Source organism: Poecilia formosa, unplaced genomic scaffold (assembly GCF_000485575.1).
Source record: "Poecilia formosa unplaced genomic scaffold, Poecilia_formosa-5.1.2 Scaffold67, whole genome shotgun sequence".
Taxonomy (NCBI): Eukaryota; Metazoa; Chordata; class Actinopteri; order Cyprinodontiformes; family Poeciliidae; genus Poecilia; species Poecilia formosa.
In genome coordinates this window covers 1,137,767-1,155,228 of record NW_006800006.1, presented here as the reverse complement: position 1 = coordinate 1,155,228, position 17,462 = coordinate 1,137,767, and the positions used below count along the sequence as shown (strand labels likewise).

General features: G+C 40.0%; 1 protein-coding gene across 3 annotated transcripts in view; it reads right to left on the bottom strand.

The window, feature by feature from the left end:
* Nucleotides 1-1,670: 1,670 nt before the first annotated feature.
* Nucleotides 1,671-17,462, bottom strand: part of LOC103139993 (carboxyl-terminal PDZ ligand of neuronal nitric oxide synthase protein-like) — a 34,814-nt gene continuing 19,022 nt past the window's right edge. For all 3 annotated transcript variants that reach the window (XM_016672907.1, XM_016672906.1, XM_007554892.2), the window contains exons 6-10: nucleotides 13,809-13,938; nucleotides 13,340-13,467; nucleotides 8,416-8,577; nucleotides 8,053-8,221; nucleotides 1,671-6,998 (exon numbers count right to left, since the gene is read on the bottom strand). In XM_016672907.1, coding sequence (XP_016528393.1) covers nucleotides 6,478-6,998; nucleotides 8,053-8,221; nucleotides 8,416-8,577; nucleotides 13,340-13,467; nucleotides 13,809-13,938 — 1,110 coding nt within the window. In that variant the 3' untranslated portion in view covers nucleotides 1,671-6,477. The remainder of the gene's footprint in view (nucleotides 6,999-8,052; nucleotides 8,222-8,415; nucleotides 8,578-13,339; nucleotides 13,468-13,808; nucleotides 13,939-17,462) is intronic.

Sequence of the window (17,462 nt, the reverse complement as noted above, 5' to 3'; positions counted from 1 at the left end):
TTAATCTCCCATGGCAACCGTTCAGCTTTGCAAAACACCTGGTTGGACTAGGCGTAAGAATGTTGTTAGAGGGTTAATAGAGGAGTCATGTTGTGATGACTTCCTGAAGGTGGAGTTTCGGAAAGAGCAGGAGCTTCTTAAAGAGACAGAGACCCAACTTCAAGACCTTCAATTACAAAGTCAAAATTATTTAATTGTGCTATAAAATGGCACTATGTGCTTGGAAAACGAGTAATACCACCTCTCTAACAGGATTTCAGGGCATCAGAAATCAGAAAACAAGTACTAAAAATGTTAAATTCAAATAGAATTTTTTTTTTGAAAATCCAAGTTAGCAATTATGCACTACTTTTTGGTGGTAAAAATTCTAACAAGAGATTCAAGTTAGTATTTGTACTAAGTGACTTGCCTGACTTCAAGGACAATTAATATTTTTCCAAGACGCCATATAAAAAATGGCAGAGTAATTTTTCCTGTATCAGAGAAACTTTACCAGATATGCTTTTCTTTCAGACGCTGCAGAGCAAAAACTGAGATGTTTATATTGCGGAGAAAATCAGAATCGTAAAGTAGAAACGTACTGAATCAAAACCCGGTCAGTCATTTCCCACTTTATTCTCTACACCACTTACCTCAAACTTCAAGCAAGGGATCATACCGGAACATTTTACTGTATGCAAACTCATCATTTTACATCGAACGATTCAATTTACTGGCGAAACACAAAATAAGATTCGAGAGCGTGAACAGGATGACCCTACAGTCTTTTTTTTTTTTTAATGATAATCAAACAGATTAAAGAGGATGCCAAATGCAGCGGGCCGCCCACTATCTGTGTCAGCAGCAGCTGCAGGACGCCGCGGACGGATGTGGGCGGGTAATGGCTGATATTATTCATATTTTCCAGCTTATCAGCTTTACACGGAGCTGCTGCCGCCTGCAGACGTGCTGCACTTAATGGGAGCTGACCCGGTTTAATGAGCACAGCTGGTGCGGCTCCACCGAGCAGTCGCCTTCACCGAGAACTTCCCGCATCTTGTTTTCACAACAGGTCAAGCGTTTTTTTTTATTTTTTATTTTTATTAAAGGTTGTCCTTACTTTGGAAAACTGTTTTCACTTCAGAGATTCTTTTCAAAAAGTAGAGCTGAACCGATCCGATATTAATATTTCAATCGGTCGTGAATTATAGATAGGGTATCGTAACAATGCTTAAAGCAATCCATAAGAACAGATCTATTCAGTCTAATTCTACGCTTCGTGCTCTGAGCGACGTCATGCTTTATTTATTTTACATTATATTTTGAATTCCTAATTTCTGTACCATTTGAAAGAAAATTGTTGGACATTTTTTTTTTTACAAGTTTGACCAAGGTAGTCAACTTGTTGCTTTTGTCAATTTCAGTTTCTTTACTATTTATTTTACATTTGCTCTTCTACTCCTAATTGCACTGACTGAACGAATTGCAGTTGTGTTGGTTCTACATGTTTGACCAAACTTGTGAAGCTATTTGTGTTTCCAGTTGTGCTGTACTGGTGCAGAGTTGCCAAATAAATTTGTAATTTAAAGCATTTATGTTTATGTTTAAAAAACAACAACAACACACAATTCAGCTGTAAAAGTGGAGCTGTGCTTCCCTAAATAAAATACAAGACGCACCACGACACCAAGTGGATTTTGAGAAAGGACATTTAATTCCACGAGGAACATCAACATAAGTGCACTTTCATTTTTAGTACACTTCTTGTGAACAGACATAACCTTGGAGGAAAAAAATGTAGGTAAGACAGAAAGAGAGGAGGAAAGAGGTAAGAAACCTTAAGTGAAATGTGAGGAAGAAAAAAAGAGAGAAGGGAACCCAATATTCACGTTTAGAAACGGCTCAGAGATACCGTCCCGGCTCGGGGACACAGATAATAAATACACTCACAGTCATCATGGTGGAGCTGGTGCATTAGAGTCCAAAAGTGTCCGACAGAGCGTCATCGCTCCTAAAATTGTCTCAAAACATTTCAACGTGTGACGCAACAATGACGCAGCAGTTTACGGACAGCCACGACGTAGTACTGGAGGGACGGCTTGTTTTACTAGGAGTGGGGCGGTGTGGAGGAGCAGCCAGTAGCTGCGTTTCCACTAAAATAATGTGCGCAAAACTTAGTCATTATTCCACTGATGTCGAAAAAAAACAACAAAAAAACAACAACACAATTTTGCAATTTCCATTAAAGAAGAAACGCAATCCACATCAGACGTGAGTAAGTTCGTTCACGTGATAAGTCATTATGAGACATGCCATGTCATTGTCCAACTACTTCTTGTCTTCTTCGTGGTTTGCGCTAGTGGTAACATCTTGTTGTTGATCGTGTGACTCGTGTGAAGCGACAAAAGTATTTCCATTGCAATTTTGCGAAAGAAACTCATTTTTATACAGCCAAGAAAAACCCACCTCATCCTAGAGATAAAACATTTTAATCAGAAAACTAGAGATGTTTCAAAATTGACACGGTTCCATAAAGCAAATTTACTTTCGAAATGTCAAATTGTGCAATTAGATGGTCAATGGAAACACAGTTAGTGTTTCAGCAACAAGGCTAATGAAAATGAGCAATAAGTGTAGCTGAACAACGCTTTCTAAATTACAATTAGGTTATGAGAACAAGATTGAAACAATCTTTTTCAAAACAAAAAAACCCCCCAAATTTTGTTGTTTTGTTTTTTTTTATAATCGAATAAACAGTTTTAAACCGTCTGAAATGCAGAAATAGCCTGGGTTTGATGGGGGTTCATATATTACTGTTTTGATTCTTGTCTCAATCCAAGATAGTCCTAAGAAACGTTAAATCTGCTCCTTTTTTAAAAATCTAATTGGTTTCATAAATCTAACGTGTTTAAAAAAAACCCTGTTCAGTGCAGACATATCCAATCTACACAATGCTGATGCAACTGAGCAAAACCTCAGTTCTGTTAGCATAGCAGCATTAGCATTATTAAGTTGACTGTCAAAAATCTTCTGATTTGATGAAGTTAATGTTAGCTAAATAAAGCTTTTACTCAATTCTTCTCACTGAAATTACACCAACTGTCCATGACAGCACAACATAACCAGACTTACAAAAATATATCCCATTAGTAATTAGCACTGACAGTGTGACATGTCCTGCTACATTTTTAAGCAGCAGGACAGAAGCTAGTTAGCCATTTCCCTCTGAAATGTCTGAGTTGTACAGACATGTTAACTAACAAAAAACCGGAATGAAGAAACTCCAGGTGATTATTTTATGCATTGTACAAGTGAATATAAAAGGTCATACTGTTTAGATGCATGCTCAGTTTTATGCCATGTATAATTACAGTTTAAAGTTAAAGCCTGCGCTGCAAAATTTACTCCAAAAAAATGTATTGCCCCATATAAATAAATATGAATATTGCAAACATACACAAAAAACAAACAGTGCAGTCATGACAACTTTTAGATCTTTCAGAAATATGTTTCACGAATTTAGTATTATAAGTTTTTTCTTACTTATCGAGAGTTTTTAATACTTAGCACATGACATCATGCTGCTATGTTTAAATTTAGGATTTAAATGGAAGCTGTGTCCGGTTTATCTTGGTAATTTAGTCTGATGAGCTACAGGAACAATCCTAAATCTTTTAATGAAATTATATGTTATCTTTCAACCTTTGTATTTTTTATATTAAATTATCTGCAAGTCTTATATAATGCTGCCTAAAAAAGCTCAGTCTGCCCTAAGTTTGTATTATTTAACAGATCTCTTACTATTACTTATCTATGTATTGTTTTGTTCAATAAAAGACATAGATAAGAGGTGGCTAATTATTTCTCCCAAAATTTTAACCCAAATATAATTTATTTTTCCTGAATATGTGAAGCTAACACATATATCCAAACTTTTTATAACAGTGGTTCTTGAAGTCACAAACTTGCTACATACCTCATAGAAAAGCTGTTGATGTTCAATTTGATCAAAAATAATGATCATGTTTTCACCTGAAAACAAAATCTTAACAATTTAGACACAATATATATCACACACATACACAAATACAATCAAATTTGTGAAAGCAATAAATTTCACAGCAATAACCCAATAATGACATTACCTAATCTCACGCTACGCTATGCAGACACTCGGTCCACATGGGTGCTTGAAGTGGCTCCAACGGAAGGCAGCCTGACCTATTTTCTGATTCAGTCAGTTACCCAGTGTGGTATCAAATCCGCACCCACTGATGTTTATTTGTCTGATATCCCTGCGATAATATTGCCCGTCTGCCTTTTGTCTCAAATAGAAAATTAAAACTTCCGCATCACTTTACTAAACATTTCATACTGTAGCAAACACAATCTGAAACTGTTGAACGTAGCTGCTACAGAACTTTTGGACATATTGACAAAAATCTGCTGTATGAGTGCCACATACATGTCATTGCTGAAATGACCAATAATTGACTTAATCTCATGCTACACTATGCTATCTGTGGTGATGAAGACTCACTCACCTTAGCATGGCTGAAGCTTGAAACTGAAAGTGTAATGGCTTTACCTTTTCTCCGATTGGCTAACATTTGTCTGATAAATTGGGGGAACTTGTTGGGCATTGACTAACCAGATGGTTAGTTGATCCTTCAGTATGACAAAGTAAAAAAGAAAAAAAGAGCATGGTATCTCAACAACATGAATGGGAACAGTGAATTCCACACTCTTGATCCCAGTGCACATGTACTATTTAGAACACGAGCACATCAAAATCAAAAAGAGACACAATTAATTCAAAGACATCACAGGACGGTATGTTCCACAAATCTTCCATTGTTTCCTCATGTCTGGACCTTTGAAACAAACGTTCATCAATACACACATATAAACGGCCAGCTAACTAGCTAACAGTGTGACAGCAGCTTTGAATTTTAGATTTATATTTCATTGCTAAGAGTTATATTTTGTCTATAGAGCTGAGTTGTTCTCTGTGCTTTTCATTTGCAGGAGGTGGATGAGGTCATGCGTTACTTGCTGAACCTGATGTTAAACATAATAAAGATTAATAGCAACAAAAAACAAAAACACATTTTGGAACTTTTTAAAATAAGTTTCAGAAGCTTTTTCTTGACACGAGTTTCAGAAAGACATTGCCCTGTACTTGTCAAAACCTATGGAGGGCCAAATGGGACAAAACAAAAATAAATATATCACTATATCATTTATTGAATATGGAATTAAATCATTAAAATTCAATCTTTGTAAACATTTATTTAAATATATGTTTAATTAATTCATAGTTTCTGTTCCTGAAAGTTTCATCTGTCAATCGTGTTCATTAAAATGAAGGGGCGGAACTGTGGGCGGGGCTAAAACTGTTTGTCAAACTCCACTACTTTAGCCTCATTCTTCGAAAATCGTGGCATTTAATCAGTTGTTATACTTTTTCCGCCGTGTGGTCCAGATGACAACCTCTTGCTTCTATGTTGCCTGTTATTTGTAAAATCTGTCTAATGGGCTCATGAGTTGTGAAAGCTCTTAAAAATCCTCTGTTACAATTCCATAATTTTCAAAGAATCAGTGGAGTTCATCAGATCAGCGTTAGTCCCGCACACAGCACCGCCACTCGACTTTGATGGGCAACTCTGACAGATGAGCAGGAATTAATTAATACCAATTGAATTAATTATCTGCATCGTCTTTAATTATTTAATTTTGTCCCTTTTGGACCTCTGTAGAAACTGAGATGCCTTGTGAAAAATATATTATTTCCAAAGCTGTTGGGAAAAAAATAAACACACTAGGTAATCATTTCCTATCAGAACATTTCGTCATCTCTTAATTTCACAACTGGATGAACACACAGCAGATGCAGCGGAGGCCGATTATTTTTTCAAGCCCTAAAAATGTTAGCGATCTAGAAGAGCAGCAGAGGAAAAGACTTTGATAACTTTAGCAGTTCAGCTTCAATGTTTTCAGTAGCATAGAAATACTGCTTGTTTAGTTTTTTTTAACCTTTCAGAGAGTAAATTTTACCAAAGAAAGTAAAATACAGAAATAAAACAGTCGGAAAAAGAAAGGCGCGTGAAGAGTTACATTATAGCTGCAGATGACAGACAGTGCAGATGAGTATGGAGCTAAATTTTTGAAAAGAAAAAAAAAAAGAAACTTAAAAGAAGATTTGAAACTGAAGTAATTTTGAACATTTTTTCAGGTTAGAATATTCTTTTGACCTTAAAATATTCTTTCAGTTTCAAAATAATTTTTCAGTTTAGAATCCTTTTTCCAATTTCTATTCTCTTTTCTTTTTAACAAACGTTATGGCCGCAATTTAGCTTCATAGATGAGTTCTGTTGTTTTTTTTTGGTTTTTTTTCACAACTCATAAGTTTTGTGTGATGCATCAGTAAGTTTCTGCACCAGTTTCCTCGCAGCGGTGCATAAGTTTCTCTCGCCTCGTCCAGACGTCGCCACACCGCTAAACGGCCATCTCGTCCCCCAGGCAGTCCGGCAGACTCTCTGAATTCAGCACGCTGAGAAGCCGTGCGGCACCGTCCGCTCCCTCTCCCTGTCCCCAGCTGTCGCGGTCGTCGCTTTCGTCCGTGTTCGACTCGTACTCCGACCCGATGCCGGACTCTCTGAAGCGCAGCAGCTCCAGGGCCCCCAGCACCTGCTCCCCCAGCAGCGAGCTCTCGTCGCTGGGCGTCTCTCCAGCGTCCCGGCCCCCAGCCAGGCCGTCCGACACAAGGGAGGAGAAGCGGAAGCACTCGAGTCGGACCCCGTTGCCGCTTGGCCCCAGCGGGACAGAGTCGGAGTCGGCACCGGCGGCGCCTGGGGAACAGGGCCCGGACAGGGCCGAGAACCAGGCGCCGTCAGCGATCTGGAGCTGGGAAGGAGCTGCTAACGGGCCCGCGGATGAGGAACGAGTCATGGATGCACCAGGAGCACCGGGGGGCTTGGCGCGGAACGTGATCTCCAGAAGACTGTCCTGGGAACCCACTGACGTGATATGAAGGAGAGAAGAAGAGTTAAACTGATGCTCTCATCTGTACAAATTTGGGTCATTGTGTTTAAAGTTTCCATTGTAAATAGTCGCAAAACTTTGTTGATATTCCACTGATGTCGGAAAAACACAATTTCACAAATTGCTGTGTTTCCATTAAATAAGAAACACAATTGGGATCACACATGAATACATTTGTTCACGCGATAAGTCAACATCATCCTCCAACTACTTCCTGAATTCTTCATGGTTTACGTTTGAGTTCATGTTTGAGTCACATGACTCGTTTGATGCGAAAAGTGTTTCCATGGCAATGTTGCAAAATAAACCAATTTTGATACAGCTTAAAAAAGAAAAGAAAAAACTCTCATCCGAGAGGCAAAACTTTTTGTCAAAAAATGAGAGTTGTTTCAAAATTGGTGCGTTTCCGTTAAGCTAATTTACTTTAGAAATGTCAAACACAGCTACTGTCGTGAAAGAAAATGATAGACAATAATTGAGAAACACTGCTGGTGTGTGTTTGTTTCTTGTGAATGATCTCAGTGACATACACAGAAATTAATGTGACGACATGTCAGAAAGTTCAAGTTATGAATACTTCTGCGAGGCACCGACTGGTGGGAAGCGAAGAAGAAGAGGTGGAACTTTAGGATTTGCATAAAAAGACAGAAAACAATACCAATAAATCTTCTATGCAGAGAGGGAGAAGCTACACAGAGTGGGATGATGTCAGCGCTGACGGGGTTTCACAAGTAATTACTTCATGCTAGCTTATCGCCACTGGCTGGATGCAGGGAAGAGAGGGGGCGGGGGGAAGAACAGAGATCTTTACTGCATTCTCTGACAGGCCTGTCATGGGATAATTAATTGCGTGCCAGCGGTGGATGATAAAAAGGAGCTATAACCGGAAGATAGGGCAAGAAAATCAAACGAAAAAAAGGGAAGGAAGAGAGGAGGGTGTGGGGGGAAGGGTGGTTTGAAGTTTTGCAGAGGAGAAAATACAAAAATCTAACAAAATAAACAAGGAAACGAAGCCGTTTGTTCACTCACTAGACGTTAAGTGTCCGGCCGATTTGAGCTCCAGCTCCTGGATCTGCTTGACCAGCAGGGAGATGTGCTGCAGCAGGTCGGTGTTCTGCTGCAGCAGCCTCTGGACTCGGGCCTGGGCCTCGGTGCGTGCACACATCTCCACCGACAGCTGCTCCTGCAGAACGTGGACCTGCAGAGAACACGTCGATGAAAACAAATTTATTTTTTCCCTTCGTGCCTTCTGCTTTGGAAGCAAACTGCACAAGAATGGAGTCTCCGTTCGAGGCGTTCAGTTTCTCCAGGTTTTTCCAGTCTTACCTTCGTCTGATTTAGTCTCAAACGCAATTGGAACATAAAAAAAAAAAAAAAAAGACAGGAAGTGACCTGTGCGGAAGCTGCCAGCGACTGCTGCTCTTGCTGCTGGAGCTGCTTCTGGAGCAGCCGGACCTGGTGCTCTGCGGAACAGGAGGCCTCGGCCGCCGGCTGGGCCAGGGAGGAGGCCTCGATAACAGGGGAGCTCAGCAGGAGAGGAGAGTCCTCACACACCTGGACACGCGGAGCAGAACCAGATCAGCTCTGAATGTCACTGAGCTGTCTGACGTCTCACTGCGTCAGATTTATTTACCTAAGCAAAGTAGATTTTCTGAGTCAGCTTGTTTGTTGTTAATTTGTTGTTCAGATTGTTCAACTTTGTTCATGTAGTATAACTTATTTGTTGGTTCTTCAGCAGAGTATATTGAACAGGCATATGAGTACCATAAGGTGGTTCTAATGACTGATTTCTAATAATTACTGAGTCGGTATATTTCATTAAATTGAGATTAGGGGTAAGATTAAATAAGTCTTCACTTCTTCCTTCTCCTTTTTAAACTGAAATGTAGCAGTAAGCTAGTTGTTTTTGTTCTCTTGTCGTACTGATCACTTGTTTTCTTGTTTTTCAAAAACTGGTTTGAAAAAAAAATTATAAATAAATAAAACAAACAAATGAAATGAAATGAAAGCCCCTGGTTTAGACATATCATATTTGAAGAATTCAACAACACTATAAAACCTTTCACCTTCCGACATGCATATGTATAAAGGGACAGTATCGTGTGCTTTCCAGCCACATAGTTCCAATCAAGTTACTATGTTACCTTTCAGTTGTTTTAAAAATGCTATACATCATATGTGACTTAAAAGAAACTTCGGAACGTAATGCCTTGAAATTGTGCTTCTGTCTCTTTCTGAAACTCCGCCTTTAAATGAAGTAATCATTTTATTTGCTGTCACAAAACTCAACAGTTTCATTTATTGTCACACTACATGTCCTCACTGTGCATAAGCTGATTTCCTCTGGGTACTCCGGCTTCCTCCCATGGTCCAAAGGTCATGAGGGATCAACAGCAGAACAGTACGTGCTCTCTGAACTATGAATAAATAATGTGAAAAACACACCAAACTCTTGGCTGTGTCAAAAACAGCATTGCATTCACGTTTAATGCATTTTATTTTTTACGTTTTAATCTCTTTGCTTCATGTGTATGACGCTGTTTATGTTGTTAATATTATTGTTAATTATTGTAATCTTTTATTACCATCCCACTTCCTTAGAGATGCTGTTCATAAAAGGGCTACAAATCAACCCACGCTATGATCACCATGGTACAGACATGGGACTGCTGCTTTATTCAGTTTGGTTATTGTCCCTATCAAATAAGCTCAATAAAAATAAGTGTAAAGAGACGCAACTTCCCCTCCTCCCCCCGACTTCATCCATCCAGATTCAGATTTCTTCAATTTGCAGGTTTGGGCACCGATCGAACCACCAGCAGCGCTCAGAGACATAAATCTGAGTGATGGTGCTCCTGATGATGCAAAAGCTATTAAGATGATTTCCTGACTGGCTGAATTTCATTAGCGCGCTGCATGCTAATGAAGCCAAGCTGCGGCAAAAAACAAAAAGCACAGAACTCCTCGTGGATGTTGCGGGGGAAGACAGCTCCCTGTGAGGCCCAACCAAAGGAGGGAGAAGAGACGGAAAGCAGTTTGATCCATCATCATCACGTTGGATTAACAACTGGAAGAGCTGCGAGGTTTAAGAGCGACCGTCTGAATGGTCAACTTACAAAAAAAATAAAACATAAAATACTAATAAAAAAAAATAAAAAAAGCGTCCTGATGGGATGTGACGTCCGACTGCAACTGCTTAGCACTCATGTAAAAGATGAATCACTGCTCTGAACGTCTCATTTACAAGTCAGGCAACGGTTCAGAATTCCCTCTGTAGTTTCCACTAAAGAGATTCAATAAAGAAAAGCCAACATCAGCTTGACCAGAGGAAGCGAAAATAAACAAACGCACAAAAAGACGGGAATTGGAGAGCAGGTTGTCAAAGCTGGCCGGTTGCTAAGAGAATGACTAAAAGGAGACTGTCCTGTTTGGTCAGCTTTGATCCAACTAACCCACTTCTGTTCACGTTTCTACGCTCACGTTTACCCACATACAAAGCAGCTCTCAAACATCCTTCAGTTATTCCTCTATATCTGATGGTTGCTCGATATGCGGTGCAACCGCTACGCCTTCGTTTTAGTCTCGTCACGTCTGCTGTGTTCTTGTTTTTCTCCCTCCTCAACCTTTCTGCTAATAATACTGTAAAATCAAAAGCACTGAGCTAACCCAGTGGGCTTTGTAGTTAGCAGAGAACTTACTGTTCTGCTGAAGCCTAGCATGCTTCATTGTTAGCTGACTGAAAAGAAAAACATTTATTATATAGTCCAATGACTGCAAAGCACACTGGGTTAGATAAATACTTTTGATTTTGCAGTATTATTAGTACAAATGTTGAGGTGGTAGAAAAAAACAAAAACACAGCAAGTATGACGGGACTAAAACAAAGGTGTAGCCGTAGCGCCACATACAAAACAACAATCATTCGTGGAGTAATAATGGAAGATGTTTGAGAGCTGGTGTATTAGTGGGTGTGTGAGAATAAAAATATGTACAGAAGTGGTTTAAAAGCTGAGAATCTGATAGTTTGAGCTCCTCAGGGAGGATGATGTAAAGAAACACCGAGCTGCTTTCATCTTCATGCAACAGAAACATGAAATCCCCTGATTAATGCTAAGCTAACATCTCATCTGATGGTCCAGAGCCTGAGCATGGTAGTATTTGTTGAACTCCTTTAAAAATATTTGCATAATGTGTATTTACTTTAATGAGAAACGGACTCGTGATAGTGACGCTTGAATTTGGGATATTTATGCTTGGTTTGAAATATTGGAACTGGCTGAGTTCATGTTCAGATTTGAAGATACCACAACTTTAAAGTCACCACCACTTACTGCTATGGAGAATCGATCCCAGTACTTCCCAGGGAAATAAATACTTGTTTATATCAGAACTAGATTATCTGACTATTTATTGTTCTTTCATCCTCCCCCCCACCAGAAGAACAGAAAACCTTGTTTTCTATTTATCGCCCAAGGCTAAACCAGGCTGCTGTTATTGTGTGAAAATCACAAAACAACACATCTTGATGTTTGCCTCTAATAAAAGCTAAGGACTGAGGAGTGAATTTGCCAGTGAAGCCGTGGGTTATGAGGCTCATATATGAGGAACAAATTACGACGTGAGCAGCTCATTAACCACACAGCGGGCGGCTCCGTTAAATAACATTCCTGATGAAACCGTGGCTAAATCAATGCAGCAGCTGTCTGACGGTAAATAATGATAAAGAACATTAAGTACGTTCTACTGAGGCTGATACTGTTGATTGCCTTTACCTTTTAGAAAGACAAATGCATTTTGTGAAAGTCAGATATCTAATCCGCTGTCAAAAACTCTTAAACTTTATTCTTAGAAACATTTTCAATAATTTGAAAATGGATATATTATTTAAAGTATTCTTTCATTTAAACTGACTCTCTTACCTTAGTAACTGATATCATCATTGAAATAAAATTTGGTTGATGATCTGAAACTTTCAAGTGTGACAAAAAAACAAAACCAGAAGAAATTCTTTCACAGCGCAAACTTTAAAGACGTAGAATTATTATTATTTTCCATGCACATTGTCATCTCATAGCACAAACAGATAATAATGTTAACTTGTGTTGTAAAAGCATTTCTACTTAAACACTTTAACTCGTTGCCAGGGCAGCACTTGTTTTCTCCCACTGTAGCACCGATAAAGCGGCCGGCGCCTCGGAGACTCGCTGAGCGGCAGTCAAATATCGAGGAACAGGCAGCAGCTTGTCCAACACGCCGAGATTAGCAGGAGTACGCAGTGGTCTCATCAATAAACCATGTGATCCCATCAATATTGAAGAGACCTTGTGGAGCGTTCCTCCACAAACGAGAATCAAAAGTCTGCTTGCTCAATACCCCGTGAATCCCTCGGAGCCGTTTACCAATTTCATAGACGCTTTACGAGGCGAAACTTTCAGCCTGTATTCGATTGATTCAGGGTTTAGTAATAAGTATCTGTACCTTTTTTAGGTCATTTTAGTTGTTTTTTTTGTAGTACTGGTAGAAATATGATCAAAGGAGCAAAACTATTGTTTGTTTATAGTCAAACAAGAGTAAAAATGATTACTTTAATGACTGCTCTGAATAATTTAGTTTATGTGCTGATCATTTTTTGGGAGGGATTTTTTTTTTTTTTTGTGCATGTACAAAAAGCAGTACATAATTATAAAGTATTTTCATAATTCCACCCTTGTTCTTTGTTTGTCACGTATACAGTGGCATCTATATGTTATATATACAAATGTGAATATGAAGTTTTTAATAATTTCATGGATTTCTCTGCACAAATGGACTGTATTAGTTTTGATGGTTTTTAAAAGACAGCACTGCAGCTACACAGGGAGACACCATTTACTAATCACATGAATTCTGAGTTCTACTCTGGATTTCATTTAGGGTTGTCAGAGTAAAAGAGGTTCTGTACCGGGGACTACTGTAGAGCCTATGAGATGATGGTGCAAAGAAGGATTTTACTTAGAACCAAGACAATTTTGGGCAACCCTGAGAACAAGAGAACTGTTATAGAGTAATTCTGTCTTCAGTCAGAGGCTTTTTCAAATTCACTGTAGTACAGACTGCTACCGGACATCTTTCCTGCCACAGCTATTACCGTTTACAACAGCTCTGCAGAAAAACCTTGAATTAATATGAGTTACAACTTTAACGTCACTTCCTTTTGGGATAAATAAAGCATTTAAGCATTTGAATGAAACTGATCTTAATGGAGTGCGAAAGCAGCCGGGCGCTGCGTGAGAAAACCCGAATTGATCAAGGCTGACATGAGCGAGCTGCACCTCACCTTGGCATCGGCTCCCAGGGCCTCGTCCTTTTTGTTCTTCTCCGGGTCTGACGAGGAGACGCACTCGATGCTCTCCTCCGTGGTGCCTTCGAGGTCCGTCTCCTCTGACAGCGCCAGCCTCTTCTTCGCTGCGGAGAGAACGACATGTGTCAGGAGAGAGCTTCACGCGGAGCTTGTGCCGTGTCTCGAGGCGACGACAGCTGCCGCATCAGTGGGCGCCGAGCCGGCAGGAGTTCACACATGGTGGATCTTTGATCTGTGGGCCTAGTTGACTCATATAAAACAATTGGCATCTTTCATTTGAAAAAAAGAAAAAAAAACTGACAGCGTTGGAAGATAATGACATATTTTTCCAGAATTGTCACAAATTTGTGTTTCTTCATGAGCAAAGCCTGACATTTGGGAGGAGGGCAAAGTGAAGGGAGGTGTTTTGTAGTCGCGAGCGGGTTGCTGTGTAGGTGTGAATAACCTGGTGCTGCCTCCAGCTCCTCCACCCTCCCCTCTTCATCCTCCTGATCCTCGTTTTTCTGCTGCAGGGTCAGCTGGTGACACACATCGAATGCCTGACCCACGGTTCGCACGATCCTCATGGCCTGAGACTGAGTGGGAGGACACAGAGGAACGGTGTGTGAGTAGTAAGGGCAGAGCGAGGCAGCGGGATGAAGAGCACATTATGAAGGAGACATATAATTAGGCCACGCAGCAGGTTAGGAAACGGGCTGCCAGAGGAGACGGAGTGTGACCGTTTGTGCTCAGGTGATGGAAAAAAAAAAAAAAAGGGCAATGAAACTGGAAAGAAAGACGCAAATTGAGGAGCAAATTGCGACAGAAGGACAAACAATGAAGACAAGGTCTTTTCAAACATTATTTGCCAAAGGCACTCTGATACCGGAGAAGAAATGCATTGTTGGAGACTCAGTGAAACATCCAAACCAAATTTACCCCAAAAGTGGCTTCTAGTTCCTCAAGTCAAACGTTTTCTTTAATCAGAGGTTTGCACGCACGCACGCACGCACGCACGCACGCACGCACGCACGCACGCACGCACACACACACACACACACACACACTCAGGTGTTTTAAGATTCAAATGTTTCCAGGATGCACTCTGCTGGGACACAGTTGCCACTAGATAAATCTTCTATTAACTTGTACTCCATATTTTTCAGTGATTTTAGTGGTGCAAAATATTGTATAAGCATATGTTGTTTGTTGCTATGGTTTCTCATTTCTGTTTTCTCCCTTTCTGAAGATTTAGAGGCAGATTTCTAGGTCATTCTGTTCAGCCCTCCCCCACAACTCTCCCAGTCAGCTCCTTCAGACTAGCCAGAAGCAATTAGCAAACTCCTGATAAGACTGAGCATCTGCTGCACTCATTGTTGGAGCTGCTTTTCAATGAAACACTGGTGAAAATGTTAAAGGGTTAATAGACGAGCCATGCTGTGACGACTTCCTGAAATCGGAGTTTCAGACAGAGGACAAGCCTTTGGTGAGACAGAGGACCAATTTCATGGCATTAAATTACAAAGCCAAATTTCTTCGATGTCATATTTGATATATACATATAGCATTTTTACAACAGAACTTAACATAGTTACTTGATTGTGCACTATGTGAATGGAAAATACATAATACTGCCCCTTTAAGGCCACTCTGTGTAACATATTAGATCCCAAAGAGTTAATATCCACATAAATACTGTTTCTCCTCTGTAGTTGTTTTCTAACCTGAGCACCAGCGCTGACTGGTTTGAGACATCAGGACAGTCAATTTCAGGCCTTTTTCTCCCTCCAAAAAGCTCCAGAATGTGCACCTGAGACAGCCTTCTAAATCAGGCAGAATGAAAGGCTGCCCGCCACGTCCTTCCTCAGTCTCACTCAAGGTGATGTTTTCAATCTTGGGAGCTGGCAGGAGCCGTGTCAAAAATAAATTCATTGCTCCCGTGCCTCTGGAGGATCCTTGCGCCTGAAACCACTCAGTTGATATGTCAAGGTAGCTTGAGCCTGAAAGAGGTTTAATCAAATGCAACGGCAAAATAAATTTTGACAAAAAAAATTTTGACAAAAAAAATCGGGTAACGCTGCGAGGAAATTGATTAGGGTGCCGTGTCATTCACAGATCAGAGGGTTGAATTTTTGCTTCAGAACTGTAAAGTCAACAGAACAGAAGTCAAACACAAAAGGGATGAAAATGCATCAAATCTCCTCTAAATCAGCTGATCCATCTCCTCCTACTCAGTGCACATGCTTGGTCTGCGGCACAAAGATAAGGCTTCACAGACCCGGGGAGGTAGAGGAGAGAAGGCACCACTGACTGCGTCCGCGACAATGGGGTGGGCGTTTCGCTCGGCGCTGGTGAAAATGTCTTGAAGTGCCGAGCGACAACGGCGGCCTCCTTTTTCTTTTTCCTCTTCCCACCAGAGCGATTAGCAAGCAGCCTCACTAAGTCGCCGTCGGCACCGTATCCATGGTGAAGGGATGGGAGTCAACCTCGCTGATGCTCCGTCTTTGAAGGAAAAACTGCTTCGGCTTGCGCTCATTCGGATATGTGGGAAACAACATGATTCTGCTTTTCTTTTTGTTACGACGGGTTGAATGTTCCCGCACTCCGCCTCGCAAAAAAGTGTTCATAACCTTTGAACTTTGACATATTTTGCCATGTTACAGTCACAGAGCAAGAGCAACTAGTTCAGAATTGCGAAGTGGGGAGGGAAATGATGCAGCCGTTTTGAAAAGTTCATCTGGAACAAACCATCATTATGAAACATGGTCATGAGAAATTGGTCGTTAGCTGCTTTTCTATTGACCATATAATTGCACAATTTGACATTCTGAAGATAAATTAGCTTAATGGAACACGCCAATTTGAAAAAAAAAACAAAACAAAACAAAAAAACTAGTTTTCTGATAAAACGTTTCAGCGGTGGGTGAAACGTGTTTCCTGTTTTCTTTTTTTTCGTATCGAAATTGGTTTATTTTCAAAAATCAGCAATGTACACTTTTTTTTCACATCACATGAGTCATTTGATCAACAGGATGTTGTCACTGGCACAAACTACGAAGAAGACAACAGGACGTAGTTTTTATCACGTGAACAAACTTACTCATGTTTGTTCACGCGATAACAAATCGTGTGTGATTTTAACTGAATTCTTTAATATAAACACCAAATTTTTAAATGTTATTTTTTCAGCATATTATATTGACAAAGTTTTGCTCACATTGGAGATGCAGCTAGTGATTTGGGGAAGGGAGATTAAGCAAAAGGGAGATTAAGAAAACATGTCAGGGCCAGCAAAACAAAAAACAAAAAAAAAAAACATTTGAGACTTGCAGGAATTTAATCTTCTGAATTAAAGCTGGTGGAAATCAAGACTAAATCTTAATTGTAGGAAATGATGGTTGGAAATGTATTGAGCTGTGACTAAACACACACCATCTGATAAATATACATTTTAAAAAAGGTGGAATGTTGTGGTTCCATCACACAGTTTTGTGCAAAAGCAAAAGAAAACTTCAGATGAATAACCATCTGCAAAGATTCAGATATTTACATGAAATCAACATCCAAACATCTGGTGGTTTAAATCTAAGCAACTCCCTACAGAACTGTCTGCATAAAACGAGGCGCTGGCTGCTCAAGTACTCCGCATTACCCGACAAACCAGCTACATCGCATCCCTTGAGGTTACTCAAGAACAACAAATGAAGATGGTAATTGTCAGGTGCTAATTAATCAAAACAAGAGAAAATGGTTTATAAGAAACACAGCAAACCAATTAGACTTCAGTGAGCTGAAACACTAATGCAGCTTTATCAAGTTGGGTTTTCTTATGTACAAGTGAGAAAGTGATAATGATGATGAACTATAATGATCACAAAAATGTCATCACGCATTTCTGCTGTAGCGCCGTTTCCTTTCGTGTAAAGATTGCTGGTGTGTTGAAAGACATCTGCTACTAAGAGCTGAATGTGAGAAAATGAAAAGGGTTTTAGTGGAACATTAGGCTCCATTACGGCTTTGAATGATGTGTGCAGCTATCGATGTGTTCCTCTTCTGAATAGTGCATGTTTACTGAGATCAAGGCTGTAGATTTCAGTGCTCAAGAAGGGCTAAATTATAT